Here is a 21,492-nt window from a genome sequence, read left to right as displayed (position 1 = left end):
TAGTCACTGCAAGCGTCTTTTAGCTGATGTCACAGAATTGACAGTTAGTGTTCTCCTCCAAGCGTGTTGAGCTGTCCGGTGATGATGTGTTAACAGTAGTTTGAAAAAATGCATTGACACGTCATGTATCTGAGGGGAAGCACGTGTTAGTCTTCAGATTCCCAGCTTGGTAGCATTGTATAATAATTGAACATGAGTGAGTGGGAATGGGACATGTCCTAATTGGAGAGAAAAGTTGGGTAAAAATTAAATATATTATTATATAAAAAATTAAATATAATAGGTGTGGAATCATGTAGTATACTAACTTTTTTATATACAATTATGACTCATTTAAAACATATTTATATACCAATCAGGCATAACATTATGACCGCCTCCTTGTTTCTATGCTTATTGTCCATTTTATCAGCTCCACTTACTATATAGGTGCACTTTGTAGTTCTACAGTTACAGACTGTAGTCCATCTGTTTCTCTGATACTTTGTTAGCCCCCTTTTACCCTGTTCTTCAGTGGTCAGGACCCCCATGGACCCTCACAGAGCAGGTACTATTTGGGTGGTGGATCATTCTCAGCACTGCAGTGACACTGACGTGGTGGTGGTGTGTTAGTGTGTGTTGCGCTGGTCTGAGTGGATCAGACACAGCAGTGCTGCTGGAGTTTTTAAACACTGTGTCCACTCACTGTCCACTCTATTAGACACTTCTACCTTGTCAGTCCACCTTGTAGATGTAAAGTCAGAGATGATAGCTCATCTGCTGCTGCACAGTTTGTGTTGGTCATCCTCTAGTCCTTCACCAGTGGTCACAGGACGCTGCCCACAGGACGCTGTTGGCTGGATATTTTTGGTTGGTGGACTATTCTCAGTCCAGCAGTGACACTGAGGTGTTTGATCCACTCAGACCAGCGCAACACACTAACACACCACCACCACATCAATGTTACTGCAATGCTGAGAATAAGCCACCACCCAAATAGTGTCTGCTCTGTCAGGGTCCATGGGGGTCCTGACCACTGAAGAACAGGGTAAAAGGGGGCTAACAAAGTATCAGAGAAACAGATGGACTACAGTCTGTAACTGTAGAACTACAAAGTGCACCTATATAGTAAGTGGAGCTGATAAAATGGACAATGAGCGTAGAAACAAGGAGGTGGTCATAATATTATGCCTGATTGGTGTATAAATGAATGAATGAATGAAAAGCATACACATTTAAAGAACAAGTATAAAAGCAAAAAATATGAAATATAAAAATCTGGAAAGAATAAAGAGAGAATAAGAAAAATCTTAATAAAATTAAAAATGAAAACAGCAGGTGACTCAACATTAAAAAAACTGCTTTTTGCACTGCCACTATCAGCCCTGTAGCTCCAGTGCAAAACGAAAGAAGCTCAGATGCTTCAGACATCAAACAGGTCTTGGCTGGATATTTTTGGATGAAAGATGTGTCCAATTGTGCCAGCTCCAGGGTAAAACCTGGCCTGGTCCTGCTGTGCTGACCTGAAAGTGGAGTGTTGATGATTCTGATGTTCTGCAGGAGGAGGAGAGACGCGCGGCGAGTCTTTTAGCGCGAAAGGAGGATGAGAAGAAACGTGAGAGCCACAAGCAGGCCGCTCATAAGGTACACACTGATCTCCTCTTCCCCTCCAGTTCCTTTGTTTTCAGTAAGGGACACTTTTGTTTACAGTTTGATCGCATGCCAAAGTCCTGCGGCGTGTTTATTCTCTAATTTTTCAGCCTTGGCCTGGCTTCGCACCATCTCTCTGAATACACTAAACCTGCTGCTCTGCCAACACTGCAGTATAAAGTCCACCAGCAGTGACTCTGCTCTTTAGAGAGCTCCTCAGGACTGGTGTTTTTTTTCTTAATGCAGGAATTAAACATCAATAGAATAGAATAGAACAAGATTTTACTGATCATCATATACAATTTGTCATCAAATACCATTTTTATATACTCCTCTATTGCCTTTCTTTCATTTACCCACACCAACCCCCCAAAAAAATCAAAACATAAGTATAAATGACTTAAACTGAATACAAAGAAAAATAAAATCATAAAAAACAAATTTTGGCCATTTTAATCTGTTGATACACACCTAAAAGATTCCTTCAAGGGTTGTTTAGTAAAGAAAATGATTCTATATAGAACCATGAACACTCAAAGAATCTTTTGCATGATAAAACGGTTCTTTCCATCATGAAAGTGTTCTTCAGATTGATGGAGAATGTGCTATAGTTGGTTGTTATGATGTCAAACTTGTAACAGCAGAAGACATCTATATAGAACCATCTGCAGCACATTTATGCACTTTCTTTATCAATCTGAAGAACACTTTCATGACGGAAAGAACGCTTTTATCATGCAAATGGTTCTTTGAGTGTTCATGGTTCTATATAGAATTGTCTTTTTAAGAGTGTAGTACCTTGAAACTGTCAAATTATGACAACAGCTGTTGCCAGGTTTAAAAACGTTTGCTGTGACAGCTTACGATGAATTACATTTTTACATTTAATAAAGGCCATTAGATTGGATAACAGGATGGACGATGATCAGCTGATCATAATGGAGTGAGGAGGTTTCTGCAGGTTTCTGTGCTGTTAATCATTAAGGACAGTAATCATATGCCTCTCCTATAGGATTATAGGATTATAGGACTTTCCAAGCTTTCCTGGCCACTATTTTTCATCTTTTTCTCTGTATTCAGCCAGATCCACACATGCATGATAGCTCTAGGGATAAACTAACCCTTTAGCTTTTGCCAGGACTGACCAGTCAGAAGCAATCAAACACTCTGATGATGCGTCCATGACATTGAATTTGCAGTCTGTAGTGCTATGTTCAGAGGTCAAGCTGTAAGCCAAGAAAAAGATGATGTGCTGGTCTATTGGCAAAACAAACCTGTTCAGGACTGGGTTGCACCAGGTTTGCTTACGTTTATGCTTAAGATTGGGAGTCTTTAGTTACACTAGTTAGTTTCAAACTATCCTTTTATTAAATTTGATTGCACCACAAATCCATAAGTCGTGTCTTAACTAGTAACAACTCTTACGTAGCTTTAACATAATGATAACACGTTCAGGACCAATCAGTAAATCCGCTGCAATGGAAACACAAAGGGACGTTTGCGCTGACTTTTCAATGAAAAAAAAATTTCAGCCTTGAAGAGAACGATGTGTACAAACGGAATGAAACTAATTATTTATAGACACTGTCTGTTTATTCTTTAGTATTTCCCTGAGAAAACCAAAATACGCAGCTTTTTGAACGACTGTTTCTGGCTAACCGACACAACAGCAGATTGGTAAATTTTAGCTCATGTGCATTGATCGAACGATACCCTTTCCTGTTCACAAAAAGCATTCTCGTAGGTGCTGGGGGCTTTTATCTTGAAGTGGGTGCCACTGATACATCCTACTACATCTGGAAACCCAGCTACTTCATAAAACTTCCGCCTGACGTTATGTTGCCTCGCTCCTATTGGCATTTGGACGAAGTCACCAATGTGCTTACATAAAGAAAGTGAAACCTTGCAAATGGCCTGGGAAACAGTGCTTTTATGTACCTGAATTGCGTCCCCTACAACATTGTGCACTCACTCAGTGGCAAAATAACATAATGCAATACACTGCTGGGTGCAGAGCTCTGCTTCCCGCTGACTGGTGCTCCAAGTCTGTAGAAAGTAAATCAGTTATTAGCAGAATTTCTTGGCTGAACCGAAATCAGGCATAGATATCCACATCTTCATAATTATCTACAATGTAGCCTGTCTCTTAACACCTGACGGCGAAAGTTATTCCCGTCACCCTGCTCGAAGGGCCCCAAATGAGCCACATTTTGGTTGCCATGGGTTTCGTCACAACCTACACCAGCTCATGGGGAGGTGTAAATATTTAGTATCTGCTAACCCCTACATACGAACTGATTTTTGTGGTGCAACCCATTTTGATTTAATAATACGTAAATCTGAACTTACACGTACGTTACAACTAGCCTACATTTGAGCTCATGCACAACTGCTGCAACCGGCCACTGGACCTTAATTGATAGAATATAACCACAATTTTAATCACAGCCACAATATTGATCTGAAAAACTGCAATTAGATATTTTCCCCAAATCATTCAGCACCAGCTGTTGCTATAGTTTTACAGTTGCCTAGAGTCGAGCTTATTAATATCTGAAAATAATACTCCCTTATGTGACAGCATAATTGCTGTTTTCAGAGTTGACCCAGACAGTGTTACATAAAAAGCCTTAAGAATTAATCCACCTTGGAAACAGCACATCTTACAGATACAGTAATGCAAGAATAAGTGGTCCTAGTTAGGAAGTATTTGATCATTGAAATTGTGTACAATATGGGCCTTATTAGAGCAAGGCAAGCATTTAAACAAGTGATAAATGCAGCTATTCAAAAGCATGTAGAAAAGTTTTTTTTTCCTTTTTAGCTTGTACTGCTACATTAATTTATGTTGCTTTAACAGAATAACAGTCCTTGCCAAGTCTTGCATTTGTGAAACATGTATATGTTCCAGTTTCGTGATTTATTTGTTTTTATCTGTGACTGTGCCCATGGGGGAATCTTGAGAGAAACAGAGTGGAAGTTGCAGAGAAACGGAAAGGGGTAGTTGATGGTTTCTCTGTAATCTAAACCAGCTAATCCCCACCGAGAGGATGATAAAATTGATAAAACTCCAGGGCCTTGTTACATGCACACACTCAGAGGGAGTGGCACATTCCATACCTGAGCTAGTGGAAACTTAATAAGGGGTGAAAAGAAGCTACATTCCTCTTTGGGTTTCTAGGTGGGGTCTGCTGCTGGAGATCCAGTGTACTCACATTGGTTGTTATGGTTGTGGGTTATAATGAAAGGCCCAGGGAGCCTAAGTCACCATTTCCTTTGTCATCAGGTTAATCTTGATCCTGTAGGAACACAGTATACATATACAAAGTGTCTCCTGTGAATAATTTTCCAGTGTCCTTTAAATGATTAATGTATTTTTCCAAAAATTCTCCTGTTTTTGTGTAAACTGGTCAGTCCTGATTGTGGGTCATGAATATAGTATAAGCAGAATGTTCACCAACCACTAGGCTGATGGGGATTGTCCTGCCCACACAGCCTTAACAAAACAAAAACACTACTGTCTCCTCCATGTTCAGGCCTGAGAAACGAAGAGAAAGCTAACAACCAAGCGAAGGCTAAGCTAGCAAGCATAACAGAGCTATCAAGCTAGCTCATTTGTATGCATGTCAATCATGAGTGCTCATCAATATTAGGACCACACCCAGACAGTTCTCAGATAGGTCTGTTTTTTATATTTCTTCATTCAAACTTTGCTGGATGCTTAATATAGCGCTCAATATTAGTATCATACAAACACTTTAGATATGAGATAAGTTACAGGTAAAACTGTCCTTTTTGTGATCTCAAAGAGTGACCCCTGTTGCAGTCTTTACTGAAATTTTCCAGTGTCCCTCTCCTCTTTTTTGTCACATATGGTCCAGTGTGTGTTCTCACCAGCTTCTCAAGTGCTATCAGACAAGCACACTGTTGATTCTGTCTCAAAATGACAGAATGTACCAGAAAAAATAGCTTGAAACCTGTTTTACAGTCTAAGAAACAGCTGAAGTTATGTCCAGTTCATCTTACGCTAACGAAATAAGAAAGCCCCCTAACGGACGCAGCCATACAGTGTGCTGTTATTGTTATTGAGTGTGCCCTTCAGCTGACATGGCATTCGTAGTCTGTGGGAATTTGGGGAAATTACGCAGGATCATTTATCCAGTATGAATCAGCCAATCAAATCCCTTACAAATTATGTGGCACAGGCTTCAGTGGTTCAACTGATCCAGCTCTGATTGTGCTTTATATGCTACTTATATGATATTATCTCCTGTATTGTCTCCTGTCTCATCACTTGTTTATGCAGGAGAAGCGTCGCTTGGCAATCCGTAACGCAGCACAGCAGTGGGAAGGATCCAAGACCTGTCTGGAGCTTCCTGCTCAAAATGGAGCAAAGGAAGAGCTCAGCCCTGAAAACAGCCCCGCCCACAGCCCTGCCCAGACCAATGGGATCGCTCAAGAGCCCTCACCCGATGAGCTGAGGTAAGGGTTAAAGGTTAGCGACCTTGTAGGTTAAGATACGGGTTGAATCCTAATATACTCCTTAGTATATCATTTTTATTATGAAATGTCTGCCCTGCTAGATCTGCCCTTCAACCGTAAGTGCTATTATTATGAAATGGAAGCAACAACAGTACAGCCGTGCAGTGCTACACCAGTCACGGAGTGGACCCGTTGAGTGCTAAAGCGTGTAGTGGGTAAAACCTCTGTTGTATCACTCACTACAGACTTCCAAACCCCCTCTGGAAGCAACATCAGCACAAGTACTGTGTGTCGGAAGCTTCATCAAATAGGTTTCTGTGGCCTAGCAGCTACACATAAGCTTAAGACCGCTTTTTTTCGTGGTTTGGGCCTTTTAATTCCAGGGAAGGGTGATGCTAATGCTACAGCATACAAAGACATTCTAGATCATTACATGCTTCCAACTTGTGGCAGCAGTTTGGGAAAGACATTTTCCTGTTCCAGCATATCTGAGCTCCTGTGCACAAAGTCAGGTCCATAAAGACATGGTTTGATGAGTTTGTTGTGGAGGAACTCCAGTGAACTCATCCCCACTGGACACTTTTGGGTTAAACTGGAATGCCGATTACAGGCCAGGCATTCTCGTTCAGTGTTGGTGCCTGACCTCACAAATGACTGAATGGGCACAAATTGTCACAGACACACTCCAGAATCTTGTGGAAAGCCTTACTAAAAGAGTGGAAACTGTCATAGCTTCAAAGGGGGGCAACTTCATATTAATGCCCATTGTTTTGTAATGAGATGTTCAGCAATGTGTGATGGTCAGGTGTCCACAAATCATATATATATATATATATATATATATATATACATATATACTATCCTGTGGGCAGCATCCTGTGACCACTGATGAAGGAATAGTGGATGACTAACACAAAACGTGCAGCAACAGCTATTGTCTCTGACTTCACATCTACAAGGTGGACCAACAAAGTAGATGTATCTAGTAGAGTGGACAGTGAGTGGACACGGTGTTTAAAAACTCCGGCAGCACTGCTGTGTCTGATCCACTGTGTGTCTGTACCAGCGCAACACACACTAACACACCACCGCCATGGCAGTGTCACTGCAGTGCTGAGAATGATCCATCACCCAAATAATACCCGCTCTGTGGCGGTGCTGTGGGGGTCCTGACCTTTGAAGAACAGAGTGTAAATACAGGGAGGTGTACTTTATGAAGTGGCCAGTCAGTGTATATGTTGATGACAGTGGCCCCATACAATAAAAAAAACAGGAATAATCAGAAATGACATATAACATTAATAACAGTAGAATCATTTTCAGTAACAGATTAAATTCTTAACCAAACCTTTCTATCTTTTTGCGTACTGTCCACATAATGCTGCTCTATCTCTGTCTTATTCTCTATATTGCTGTCTCACCTAATCTTCCTCCATCTCTCTTTTGCTCTGTTTCTTTCAGGAAAGATAAAGGGAGTCCATTCATTGTTTCGGAGCGTCCAGCAGGGGGCGGTGAGAATAGGTTGCGTTCAACCAGCCGCCCCAATAGCCCCCGAGACCCCAGGTACACACACAAACACAATGTTGTACTGCCTTGGAGTCATATTATGTAGATCTATTTCATAGTAAATTCCTCTGTGTATGTAATGTCTGTAACTGCACTGTGAGTGTATTGTGGGGGAAAACTGCAGTGCCTCCTTCATTAGCATTCCCATAACAGTGGCAAAACATTCCAATACCATTTGATCTGGCTTCGTTCTCTGTTTCACACACACATGCCTGCATAGACACATGTCTTGCACCGCAGTCTGTTGGCTCTCGCTTCAAAAACAACTTTTGGACCACTAATAGAGCATCTGTGTATGGGTGTGTGTCATGTGTTTATTCCTTTTTACAGCTGATGGGTGGACTGTATTCCCAGCATATTGTGCACACATATGCATATACAGACATGCACACACGAGAACCCACATTGCAGTTTAGAACACTGATATAAAGCCTTGTATTCGAATGGTTTGTGTGGCTCAAGGCTTTCTAAAGGATCTTCAAACAAGAGGTCCTGATGTTTTTGGTAGGGAAACAATCTGCAACATCTGCCACTGTTTTAAAAACTACAGGCCAGATGTACATATGCATGCAGGCACAGTGCACAGTACGCACCCACACTTAACCTGAATTAAACCCCTTAAAATCCCAAGCTTATTACATATTAAAGCAGGCCCTGGGCATGTAAGGGGTTAACGAGAGAGCTCATGTCTATATGTATTACAGATAGAAATAAATCTACAATCGAGATTTAATTAAGTTGTTAAATTGAATTTATAAAAAAATCATAAAATGCCTTCCCACCAGCAGCGAACTATACCAGGGTTCACTTGGAAGGAGACAAAGGTTACGTTCCTGTTACAAACCTCATTGCTCAATTCTGATTTTTTGCTCAGATCTGATCTTTCTAGCTTTATAATTCACATTTTTGTTCATTAATATGCACCAATCTGTGTTCTGAAATGACCCACATGCGCGCATCCTAATCAATAACATCACCTGACTGGGCCATGTGCTTCATGAACAAACAAACCTGCAGAACAAGCCATCGTCGCAAAGATAATTTGCTCTGATCTGCTCTCAGCTGCTCATTAGAGCAAGATGAAGGCGGAAGAGGGTCAGTTGCTTCGCTTTTGCACTCTTTACTTGCACTGACTTCAGATTTGGTGTTGCTGTCACGTTTATGCTGAATGATGCCGGATACGCAATGGAAAAAACTTCCAATCTAAGCGTTTTCATTAAGGTCACATGGCCACAAATCAGATATATGTCTGATGTAGGAATACACATGAAAGTGGCTCAGATCTGATTTGAAAAGATCAGGTTTTTGTGTTCACACAGCTCTGAAAAAAACAGATCTGTGTCACAGTAATGAAAAAACTGGATTTGTGCCACTTCAGCCTGGTAATGTGAACGTAGCCAGAGACCTGCAATTCTTGCTGGACCATGGTTCAGTTGTTTAGTGCGGACCCAAGTACGGGTGGAGTGTTCACACCTGTCAAAACGGACTGTATTAAAGAAAAGATTGGTCTGCACCTAATATAGGAGGCACTAAAGTGGCCTTCAGTTAACTCGCAGCTGTATTCTTGCAGTCTGGTTCTTATATTTCAGATTTGTTCAGCACAGTGTAAGGAGTTTTCATCAGGGGGCGGTAACATTGCTTTAACTCATTTGCATATTGTGACATAGACTCAGAGGGGACTCTGCACAGGCGTAACTGACCACAATAGTGGTTATTTTGACAGTTATTTTGAAGTGCTAAAAGTTTAACAAAACTGATGTCATTTGTTATTGCAAAGCAGCTTATAATGAAAAACAAAATTGTCTTTAGGGTGTAATTACTCTTAAAGAGAGTCTTATGCTCTCTTGGACTGTTGTGCGTATGTGTGTGTGTGTGGCAGGAGAAGCCCTCTAGCATGCAGTTCAGATTAAAACCATGAATTATGAGTGTTCCTCCCAGAAAACATTAGTCTTAATAGACTGCTCCTCATTGCTCGCTTCTCAAAGAGAGAGTGCTGGATAGAGCATGTTTCTGTTACTTCACATATCATTCTCTGCTAAAAACACACTGTATCTCTCTGTATTTATGGGCACTCTCTTTTTCTTCTCTTTCTACCGATCTTTTTTTTTGTATGTGATCCTCTTTATGAAGAAGTGGTCCGCTGGAAAGGATCGAGTTCTTTGTTCACAGTGCCAACTGCCACGTTTGAGTTCAGCCACCTGACTCAGCTCATATAGAATCAACTCAGGTTCTAGTCTGCATGTTTTAAAGCAACGGCATGCAATAACACGCTGCGTGAAACGTACGCTAAAAGTACAAAAGTATCCCGATACGCCTTCTAATGAGTAAATTCATTGCTGATACATGTGTTCAGTTGCGCACACACAGCTTGTGAAATCTCCATTGACCATGATGCTCTGCAACACATGTCAGGTCACCATACCTTCTGTGGGCCGTGGAGCTGTGGAACTCGGGAGTGATGGAGTTGCATCCAGTATCTTTGGGATGATCCAGAACTAATCATCCAACATCAGTACCTGACCTCACTTAATACTTTTGAGGCCAAATGCAATCAAATCCTCACAGCAATGTTCCTACGTCTAATTTCACCCCTCGCCCCTACCATTTAGCCCTTAGCCCTCCGTTTTGCGTGCTATCGTCCAGGGGTAGGGTGTGCCGAGTTTTGTTGTTTTTTTTGTCGAAGTGTTAAGGCTACATGGGCCTCCAAACTGAGGTTTTTCAGAGTCACACTTCAAACGGCGCGTTATGAGAAAAAAAGAAAAGCTGGCAAAATGGCTGAGCAAGAGATCAAAGAAACCCACCAGTGTAAGTATTTCATACAATACAGTAACCATTCTGTTATCTTAGTTTAATGCTGTTTGAATATATTTTGGTCCGTTTCTTCATGATAAGCATAAAAAATCGCTAATAGCATGCTAATGTCTAGCTAGCTAGCTAAATTTCCCATTCCACCTTAAGTAGTGCAGCAGTTACATTCTGGTGCCTCTGGCGTAAGAACTGCTGCACCATTCAAGGTGGAATGGAAAGATTCAAACAAGAATCTGTCTAGTATCTGACTTCAGCTTCATATCACTGAAGAATTGATGGCGGGCTATAATACATAATTTTACCCCCCCCACCCCGTTGAAGGCATATGATGCCCTAAAAGCCCAGCAGTGAGGAGCTGAATTTTACCCTCCTCTGCTATCACTGCAGACTGGCAGGGTCACCTACAGAGCACCGCTAGTAGTCTGTTAATGAAGCAATGTTCTTTTTTATTTGAGGGTCCCATTTCGTTGGGGAAGATTTAAACCACTACCCCTTGTAACTCAGCTTATAAACCAGGGGTAGGGGTAAAAATAAAAAATGGGATTGGGCCCTAGTATAGAGCCCTCCCAGAAGTGACTGAACTCCTTATTAGTACATTGATTCCAGAAGAAACATTAAATGTTTGTTGTTTTGGCTCAGCTGACTGACTAAATAGAAAACCTCGTCTATCCAAGAGAGATTTTCTTGTCCAGGATGTGTCAGGTGAAATTCTGTGAGGTGATATGGTCATGTTGTACAAGATAAATTGTATTTTCATCGTTATCATAGTATGGGTTTCCATGATAACTACATTGTTTGACAGAACAAGTCACATGCCCGGTGCCAGTATGGCGGAATATGGCATTAGACGACCAACAAGTGCTCTTCTGCATCTACAGTGAGTGACTTAACCATTCGGCTAAACAACCAAATACACATGCGCAGCTTAAAAACTACTGCCTTTATCTACTAGTCGGTAAAAATACTTACAGACTAGAAAACATCTAGTTCTTTGTCCTAGATATTCGCTGATTTATTTTTGTAGACGTATATAGCAAAAGCTGCTCAGATAATGCTGCCTGTTTTTCTTTGTGTACAAAAAATATCCTTGATATCCTTGCCCTTCTGATGCTAGTTGCTCTAACTCTTAGTAGTAACTTAGTATTTCAGTATTTTTATTTCATACAGTGAATGGTACTTTTGTAACTTTGTATTTAGGAATATGGTATCAGCATTTGGATCAGCTGATTCACAAAGTTGATATGGTTAGTGTTGTGGCTCAGTTTTAGAAAAGTTCCAAGTGAATTGCAGGAGGCTTCACATTTCCTTTGGCAGTTAGTTTTGTGTAAGTTTCAAGCAACTAAATTTTCAGTCCTAAGTCTGAAAGCTTGAATCTAAATGCTCAGAAAAGACCTAGCCAGCTATTCTGTAAGATTTATGGCTAGACCAGGAGTGAAGTAAACTAGCTGCTAGCTTTTTGACCTTTTGACTTTCCATTTGACCATGTTTTGCATTGCTGATGCTACCCTTGCATTGAAATTTAAAGTATCGCTTGTAACCGGGTGCAAATTTATGTAGAAATATTGTAATTTGCTGTTTTTGGGTGGTCAGGAAGGGGGAAGCATTGCTGTTTAAGCCTTATGAATGGTACAGAAACGGTACAGAAGGTGCAAGCCAGAAGCTCCACATGTGGATAAAGGTTACCTTACTAGGCCTCTTCATCCATACCATTCCAATATGCTCTCAGAAGCAGCGCTGAAAAAAACCCTCTTTGTTTTTCCAAGCCAACTTCACGCTGTTCGCAATGTTTGTATAGCAGGGAAACATATTGCCCGGTATAATGATGAAAGCAGAGCGATGGGAAGTATTAAAGCCGTGAAAGGGTTAACTGAGGGAACGTGGGAGTGCATTAGATATGTAGACGTAACGTTCCCCAAACGTATATGAGGCCTCTGCTACTGTCGAGGTGAATGAAAAACGACCCTTCGGCACGTATGCAAAGCTGCTCTGGATCATCTCACAGAGTCTGGGACACACATGGGTGAACTTACGGGAACCTCACCGATTTATACCTCAGCCGTTCTGATGGATTCGCCCTTTAAGGAAATCCCTAAGCGTTATTTATGTTGGTTTTCCATATCTGCTCTGAATAGCATCTAGTTTAAATAGGAATTATTCTCATTAATTAAGCTCTAGCAGCTAAATGGTGAGAATCTCTCAAAGAAACCAAGGATATTACCCATTATAATGTAGTGCTATATAACAGGATTGTGGCTGATTAGTATTTGTCATTTTGTGCAGTGTGGTATGAATATGAATTATGAATAATTAATGCTGTAAATATATTTAAATGTAATTAAGAAACTACGTAGTACTACATAGTTAATTACACATGTGGTTGCATAATGAATTTACATTTGATTTACATTCAGTGCTTACAGATTTGAGTCTGCACTGTTTTCCATTTGTTTTGAGGTCAGTCGGTGGTCACAAGTTCAGTCCTCAGCAATGCCACAGCCATCCGTAGCCAGGAGCCTGAGACAGCACAATTGTTTATGCTCTCTCTGGGTGGGTAGGATGGTTGGAATTGATCTCTGTCAAATTGGGGGGTAAAATTGGGTAAAAAAAAAATAAATAAAAAATCTCTTTTATACTATTTATACTACTTTTATACTACTTACAAAAATGTGCTATTATTTGATTCAGTTAATTTGGTTATTTGGTGATAATTGCAACCTCTAATAGCAATTATACCAATTTTAGTATGTAGATTATGGGGGAGCACTTGTTCCTTTTAAAATAGTCACTGCTCACATTTTAATAATGTACATGTATCAGATTCAATGCTTATGGACATTTTTGCTTAAACCTTCATATTGGGTCATTATAGATATCACAGCAGGCACTGTTATACATCCTACAGGAGACAGAGAGTGTTTCTTGGTAAAAGAGTGTAGCGATACACTTAATCAGGCTGGCCTCCCGTAGACTCATACACACGCAGGGCTCCTCTCTGACCACTATATATGACACGCCTCATCTATTACCCACACATTATGAGGTGAGCCTCAGGCAGGGAGCTCCGTTCTGAGTCTCCTTGATCATTCGTCTCTGTAAGAGGAGGCAATCAGCCGGCTGGCTCTGGTGGATGGTTGTGGGGTGGGGGGCGGGGGGGGATGGGGGGGAGGTTGGAGTCTTGAGGCCTCAGCACACAAAAATTAGACTCAAGGAGATGTTTGTTTTTATGTTCTGCTTCAGCGTAGCTAATGTTTAAAACATTTTGCCAAAATATCTTGGAGAGATTTATGGGCCAGATTCATAAAACGCACCCCCAGGTTTACTGTGACATTAATTGCAAATAGCATTTGCTCATTTAGAAATGAGGATTACCAATGAGTTTTACCGCTTGTGTGATGTGAGATATGGCTGTGTTTTGTTTCGTTTATATGCACTGATAACGATTCACAACGCCTGCTAGTTACTGCAGTTGTACTGATTTGGAAATCACAGACCTCTACTCTGTGCACCAGCTGTGCTTGTTATCCTCCGTCATTCCATCATGGAAGAAGACATTTCTGACTTTTTAGAGTCACCACATGTGGCACAAGAACAAATAAAGTGACTTAAAGGTGATAAGGTGAGTTTATTTGTTCAACTACAAAATAAATAATAATTTTCCAATTTGTCCCTTTCAAAGAGATATAGCTAAGTGCAGGCTGCTGACTTGATAGTATTGGGTGCTCACCACAAAGTATCTGGTGAGCTCTTGACAGTATTGGGTGCTCACTTGATAGTATTGGGTGCGCACTTGATAGTATCACGTGCTCACTTGATAGTATTGGTGCTTACCACATAGTATCTGGTGCTCAATTGATAGTATCGGGTGCTCACTTGATAGTATTGGGAGCTCACCACATAGTATTGGGTTCGCACTTGATAGAATCGGGTGCTCACTTGATAGTATCGGGTGCTCACTTGATAGTATTGGTCGCTCACCACATAGTATCGGGTGCTCACTTGGTAGTAGTAGACGTCCCTTCCAGGGCTATGTACAGTACAGTTCATCGCAGCTAAAAAGACGTTAATTTATTTGACCAAAGTGTTTCTCTTTTTTACATATTTAATATGTTCTATGTAAACAATATTGATATCATGAAAAGTTTATCCAGACTAAAGATGTTTGGGATTTTGTTTTTGCTTGATGAATACTTTCATTAAAGTGGAATTAATTATTTTTATTTTATTTTATTTGATTTTATCATGTGTGGCATGGGAGCAAAAAAGGCCTGGGTTCAAAAAGGGGACCAGCTTCCTTCCTTTATGGAGTTTGCATGTTCTCCCTGTGTCTGTGTGGGTTTTCTCCGGGTGCCTCCCACAGTCCAAAGACATGCGGAATTGGAGATGCTAAATTGCCCATAGGTGTGAGTGTGTGACCATGTATGTCTGTGTGTCTGCCCTGTGATGGACTGGAGGCCTGTCCAGGGTATTTCCTGCTTTCCGCCCAATGAGTGCTGGGATAGGCTTCAGCTCACCCCCACGACCCTGATGTTATTTTATTTAATGACAGCTGTTGTTGCTACACAGTCATTTATCTGGCACCATCCTATGACATTTTTTCCGCCACTTTGGGTGTTGATGAGCTAGTTAAGGTCAGTTTCGGGCGAAAATAGGGTCAAACTTATGTCGGTTTTGGACTAAAATTTGGCAGTGTTGTATGACACACTTGCTTCAAACCATGTTGAGTTGTTAAGTATTCTCTAATACACTGATGTGGTTTCTGATCTTTAAAAATGGACAAAAGTTTGTTGCATAGCTAGAAGGAGCAGTAGCAGCTATTTTGAAGCCTGCATTTTATCCATATTTTGGTCAGTTATGTGATGTTTTCATTTTTTTTTTTTTATATATTTTTTTTTAATCTTTGAAAATACACACCAATTCCACCACCATCTCATGAAAAACTTGTGTGAGCTGTCCTTTATGTAGTATGTTGTACTGACCAGGAGGAAATTGCATGCAGTATCTCCGTCACCTTTCTTTGTTTTGTTTTGGGGCGTTTGTTTCAGAAACAGGCGTTCAAGGCCGCTGTTCATTCATCATGTGTGATTACAGTGAACTGTATGTGATTAACTACAGTGTTGGCTGTTGGGACGTTTCCAGGACAGAGTAGAGGTCTCCGTCAGATTTATCTGCATGTAGCTGTCAGCTGCGCTCCACCCGCAGTGTTTGAGTTTGGCTGCTTTGGCAGCAGCAGGCTGTGAGATTAGGCCTGCGTCTCACTGCCTGGCGCCTCCCGGCCCATTCCAGGAGCTGGTCTTCAGACACCACCCAGAGTGTCACTTAGCATGTGTTTGTGAATCAACGCAGCGCAATCAATATTGTACATAAATGAAAACAGATTTGCCTGCAGATAAATGCATGGGTATGCTGGTCCTGTAGAACTTCACAGGTTTCAAATAATTAGTAGGCCGCTGTAAATAATGTATATTTTAAATGTGTTCAGAATGATGGACAGACCAGTAGATAATTGGAAAATAACTGAAAAAGCTATGGAACAGCAAAATGAACACTTTGCATTTTAGAAAATTATAAACACAAGACTGTACAAATGTCAGACACCACCCCTTATTTTTTAAATGCCCAGTCAAAAAAGGCCAATAAGTACAAGTCATTCATTTTTCAGCATCGGGAAAAAGCAAGAAAACAAATTTGAGATTTGTTTTTGTTTTTATTTAAAAACTAAATATAATATCAACAATTTCAGTATTCAGTTTGCCATTTATCACAGCTGTTGCTCTTTTTTAGATACTTGCTTTCAGTTCCTCAAAGAAATCTGCAGGGATATTTTTCACACCTCCAAAGTTCAGTCTTAGAAGTTGGTTGCACTTTCTGCTTCTCAAGCCCAAACATATTCAGTGTTGAGGTCTGGACTCTGGGGTGGTCAGTCCATTGTTCAGCTTCTTTGTTTGGTGTATCCGTCTCCTTTTCTCAGTGAGGTTCTTCTTGATCAGCTACACATCCTTTCAGACCCACAGCGCTGAGTCGTCTTCTCACAGTGGAAGGATGGACAGAAACACCTGTGGATGTTTTCAGATCTGAAGCAGCTTGATTTTCTCCTCTCTCTCAGAGATGAAAGCTTTAAGTGCTGTTTATCTGATGGGGGCAGTTTTGGTGGGGTACCAGCTCTTGCAGGTGGTTGTTAGGGGTCCCATTTTCTAATTGACTAAGACTGCTAAGAGCACTTTTTGTCGATATTAGCACTGCTATGTCTGATCCACTCATACCAGCACAACACACACTAACACACCACCACCACGTCAGTGTTACTGCTGTGCCGAGAATGATCCACCACCCTAGTACCTGCTCTGTGAGGGTCCATGGGGGTCCTGACCACTGAAGAACAGGGTAAAAGGGGGCTAACAAAGTATCAGAGAAACAGATGGACTACAGTCTGTAACTGTAGAACTACAAAGTGCACCTATATAGTAAGTGGAGCTGATAAAATGGACAGTGAGCGTAGAAACAAGGAGGTGGTCAGAATATTATGCCTGATCGGTGTATAAATATGTTTTAAATGAGTCATAATTGTATATAAAAAGTTAGTATACTACATGATTCCACACCTTTGAATGATAGTGTGTGTGGCTTCATGCCTGCAGCTGGTTACCTGAAATCACCACTGAGAGTTATATATGTGTGTGTGAGCATGTTTTCTAAAGCCATTGAAAGTCTAGTGTCCCCTTCTACTCTTAAATTACACATTCCAGACTCCAGACGAACGAGAATCACTGTCTCCTTCCCATCTCTCTCTCCCTCTGTCTGACGCTATGCAGCTTCACTGAACCTGCTTCATTTTGGGCTTGTTTTTGGTTTGGGTTTTGCTTTGAGATGACAGAAATTTAAGTGATAGCAAACTAATTTATGCAGTTTCCCTTCTTACACCAAATGGAATCAGTTGGCCAAGACATTTGGTGTCTAAAGTTTACTTACTACGTTTTGCACTGAAGCCATGAGGGTGATGTTGTGATCAACTAATGGAAGCTTACGCTCCACCAGTTATCATCAAGCAAGTGGCATGTAGCTGTAGCCCCAGTGCCAAGCCTTCATTTCCTCACCCAACTGATACCCAGCACAGATTATTAATCGCCAGCTCCTCCTGTACCTCACACCTGTCAGCAATCCCAGTCACCCGTTATTTACCTCCCCAGTTCCAGCCACATTTTGCAAAGTCTCTTGTTGCCTACTCGAGTACTAAGCCTGTGCTCTGTGTATATTATTTGCCTCTCTGGATTTATGACTTTAGCCTGTGTGCCCCAACCTAGTGTTCTCTATATTTTGTATTGGCTTGTCTGAGGTTCTATGCTTGACTTCTTTTTGTTGTGTGAACCTATTAAGCTGTCCGCATTTACATCCAGCCTCCTCCCTGGCTGGGCAAAGCCTCAGCTTGGACAGAGGAAGACTTAAGTGGACATCAACCAGCTAGCTATTGAACTAGATCAACCCCTTAAATGGACAGGGCCCACCGGCAGGCCCAAAGTTTTATTAGGCACTTCTATAACCTAAGAATACACACCTAAAACGTTTACATTTTCCAGGGTTCTTTAGCAAAGAAAATGGTTCTATATAGAACTCAAAGAACGATTTGCGTGATTGAATGGGTCTCTGCATGGTGAAATGGCTCTTCAGATTGATGGAGAATGTGTTGTAGATGGTTTTTGAAAAGGATTCACAAAGGATTCTGCTATTGCTAGAATATCAAGCTTATAACAAAAGGAGAACCCTTTTTGGTGCCTTTCTAGAACCATATACAACATCTCTCTCTCCATCACTCTGAAGAGCCATTTCACCATGCAGAGACCAATTTAATCATGCAAATGGTTCTTTGAGTGTTCATAGTTCTATATAGAACCATTTTCTTTGCTAAAGAACCCTTGAAGACCCATCATTTTTAAGATTGTAGCTCAAGCAGTTTGCATTAATGTACCTGTAGTTATTGAAAAGTAAGCGTTAGTGTGTAATAAGCCTTGGATTTTAAGGGGTTAAAAGTTAGTTTAACATTAGTTGAAAATTTGTTAGTGAACTTCGTGCTGTCAACCTTGATTTTCTCCTCTCTCTCAAAGCTGTGCTGTTTATCTGATGGGGACAGTTTGGTGGATCTACCAGGTCTTAGGTGGTTGTTAGGGGTCCCATTTTCTCCTTTTGTCATTTTTCGAAAGCTTGTTTTGGAATATTGACTTCTAAGAATACTTTTTGTCTGTATTACAATTTATGTTTTATACAAGTATAACTGTACATAAAAGTTGGAAGGCTACATGATTGACTTTTGAATGGTAGTGTCTGTGGCTTGATGCCTGCAGCTGGTTCCCTGAAATCACCACTAAGAGTTATGTATGTGTATGTGGGGGCTGTAAAAATTAGGGCTGTCAAACATTGAAAATATTTAATCGTGATCAATCACTTTGTTTTATGTTAATCACATTTTTACAGTACTTTGGTCACGTTTGCTCATATTTGACCCTATAGAATATTTCCATTTAAGAAGCGGTGCTTTTTGTTGTAACTATGTGAGTGGATGAAAAAGCTTTTTCAGAATATGTTTATTACTTTTGATGATTTTATAACATTATTTCCATTGTGTTTATGGAGAGTTCACATGAAGAAAAAACTGAAAACCACATGATTTTCACAGAGTGAATGCAGTTTCCAGTTTTCATCTCCAACTGTCAGTGAGTGTAACAGAACCTGTTCAGCCAATGAGTGTATATATCACATACATCACATACAGTCAATGGTTCCACTCCTCCGTGATTGTAGCCTCTTGCTCCTCTCAATTTGTGGAGGTAATAATTTAATGCATTAGTGCGCTATTAATGTGTTAACTTTATCATTACTAAAATTAAAATCCTACATGAAACTAAATTGCACTTGACTTGCGTAATGTAAAGCATCCTGCAACTCACTTGAAACTCAGCCACAACAGTTGTTTCATCAACACGGCAATAACACATGATCATGTTGGATGACATACTTTCAAACCATTGATTTTGCTGGATCAATGGACAAGAAAATAAAACAGATAATGGTTTATTAGGCAGCTGAAAAGGACCCCCCCACACACACACACACCTCCCCAGGCTGACTCAAGGTTGGTAGTTTTTCATTTTGTTAGTTTTAAGAGTTTTTCAAAGCTTACGTTGCTATAACCAGCTGTGTTGACTAGCCAGCCAATGCTAACATCTGTTTAACCAGCTGCTTGTGGCACCATTTATTCATTTACTCTGTGAATCCCTGTGTGCTCTTAACATGATCTCCACAGATAGATTCTGGAGGTAGAGTCTCCTCTCTTAAAGCCCCCTAATTTTACTTCGATTCCTTTGGGGTCAAAAGAATGAAATGATTACAGAAGAGGAGACCAGGCAGCGATTAACTTCTTGTGCTTCTAATACAGAATGAGCGAGACATCAAGTAGGTTATCGCCATTAAGAACCCTAGATAGACAGATATGGAAAAAAATGGCAGTGACAGCTGGAAAGCCACATTTTAAAATTATAATTTTATAAATTATAAAAATGCTGCTAATATGGAAATAACATAGCATGGATGACTTTTTAGAATAATATGGTGCATCAAAAAACAAGCTGCTAATTTGGCTAAATAGTGGAGTAATGGACTGTGTTGCATGCAACTATGATTGTTTTTCAATGTAATGGAAGTTGCAGGCAACGGACAACATGCAACTAGTTGCGTGGAAGTTTCATCAGGTAAAGCCTGATTAAAAGTGCTCTTTGAAAGTGCATTAGCCAGCTAACTGACATGGTTGGACAAGTAGCTAATGTTAGTCCTACCATTGTGGGGCTGCTGCTAGGTACAACTGAACTGAATGGCTAAATCACCATCATGAACTATCACTGTAAGTGAGTGGCATTTGTTTATAGATTGATGCTGAAATGGGCTCTGAGTCAGCTGAGGTCAGCAGTTCATAGGTTTGTGGTGACTACTTAACTGAAGTGTGGTTGTGGTGCTTTATGTTTTAGTTTCTAAGCATCAGTTTATATGTATCACACTATTTGAGATACGTTACCAAAAGCACAACAGTAATTATGTAAAGCCAATATCATTTTTTTTTATCTGATTTTGGACCGATATTACTGTCATTTTGAAACTGCTTTTTAGTCTCTCTCTCTCTCTCTCTCTCTCTCTCTCTCTCTCTCTCTCTCGCTCCCTCTCTGTAAATAAGCGGTCATCTGGAGAGGATTGGGTTTGTTCCTGAGCACAATGGCTGCCTTGTAGCACCTCTCTCCATTCCCGTCCTCGTCTCTTTCCCGCAACAAACGGTGCACAAATTCTTCCCTCTTCACTCCGGGATTCCCCTTGTGCCTCTAGTGTTACCCCCGCGTCTCACCCCTATAGATTTCTACCACAGCGTGTGAAACGTGAATAGGCTTATTAGGCTTATTTGGGGTGTTTTTAGTCTTAAAAGCCAGTCGCTGCACATCCGATCTGCCGGCATGCGAGTGTCGCGAGGCCCAGGTGGTCCCGGGTCACTGAAGCCCAACCCTGGATACCAAGCCTTCCTGAGACTCGCCTTGATCCCCCACTCTCACGGCTTCCTTATCGCCCAGACTAACAAGAACAGGAGCAGCCAAGAACTGGAGCCAATTAGGCTACAGTAGACGGATGTCGGTTCTGTCCTAATGCAGACCCGTTGCCCTGCTCTCTGGGCTGAGTTTTAGCTTCCATACTCAATGCCTTTATCCTATTGAAACACATGTAAACAAATGCAGTGCTTTGTTGGAGATTCTCTGATTAGCATCTACGCTAATGGATCAGGCAGCTAGGGGATTTGGCAGTGCACCATGTAGGCACTCAGTGCTGTAAGTAGTGTTACACAACTCAGTGTTGCTTAAGGTAAGTGTGTGATGATTTAGGCTTTCAGTTTACATGATGCTAATGTTTAAGGTATAAGCTTTCCCTGCTTGTTGGCTACTAGGAGAGGCTATTCGCTAATACATGACAACTTTTTATTACTAT

The 21,492-nt window shown here is 40.9% G+C and overlaps 1 protein-coding gene across 1 annotated transcript in view; it reads left to right on the top strand.

Moving 5' to 3' along the window:
- The window catches only part of LOC118818323 (leucine-rich repeat-containing protein 49), an 83,279-nt gene that overhangs the window by 44,131 nt on the left and 17,656 nt on the right, over window positions 1–21,492 (top strand). Inside the window, exons 11-13 of the mRNA XM_036585555.1 lie at window positions 1,540–1,623; window positions 5,936–6,111; window positions 7,573–7,674. Of these exons, the coding sequence (XP_036441448.1) occupies window positions 1,540–1,623; window positions 5,936–6,111; window positions 7,573–7,674 (362 nt within the window). The remainder of the gene's footprint in view (window positions 1–1,539; window positions 1,624–5,935; window positions 6,112–7,572; window positions 7,675–21,492) is intronic.

Source organism: Colossoma macropomum, unplaced genomic scaffold, assembly GCF_904425465.1.
Source record: "Colossoma macropomum unplaced genomic scaffold, Colossoma_macropomum, whole genome shotgun sequence".
Classification (NCBI taxonomy): Eukaryota; Metazoa; Chordata; class Actinopteri; order Characiformes; family Serrasalmidae; genus Colossoma; species Colossoma macropomum.
The sequence above is the reverse complement of the archived record's forward strand: the minus strand, read 5'-3'. Positions and strand labels throughout refer to the sequence as shown.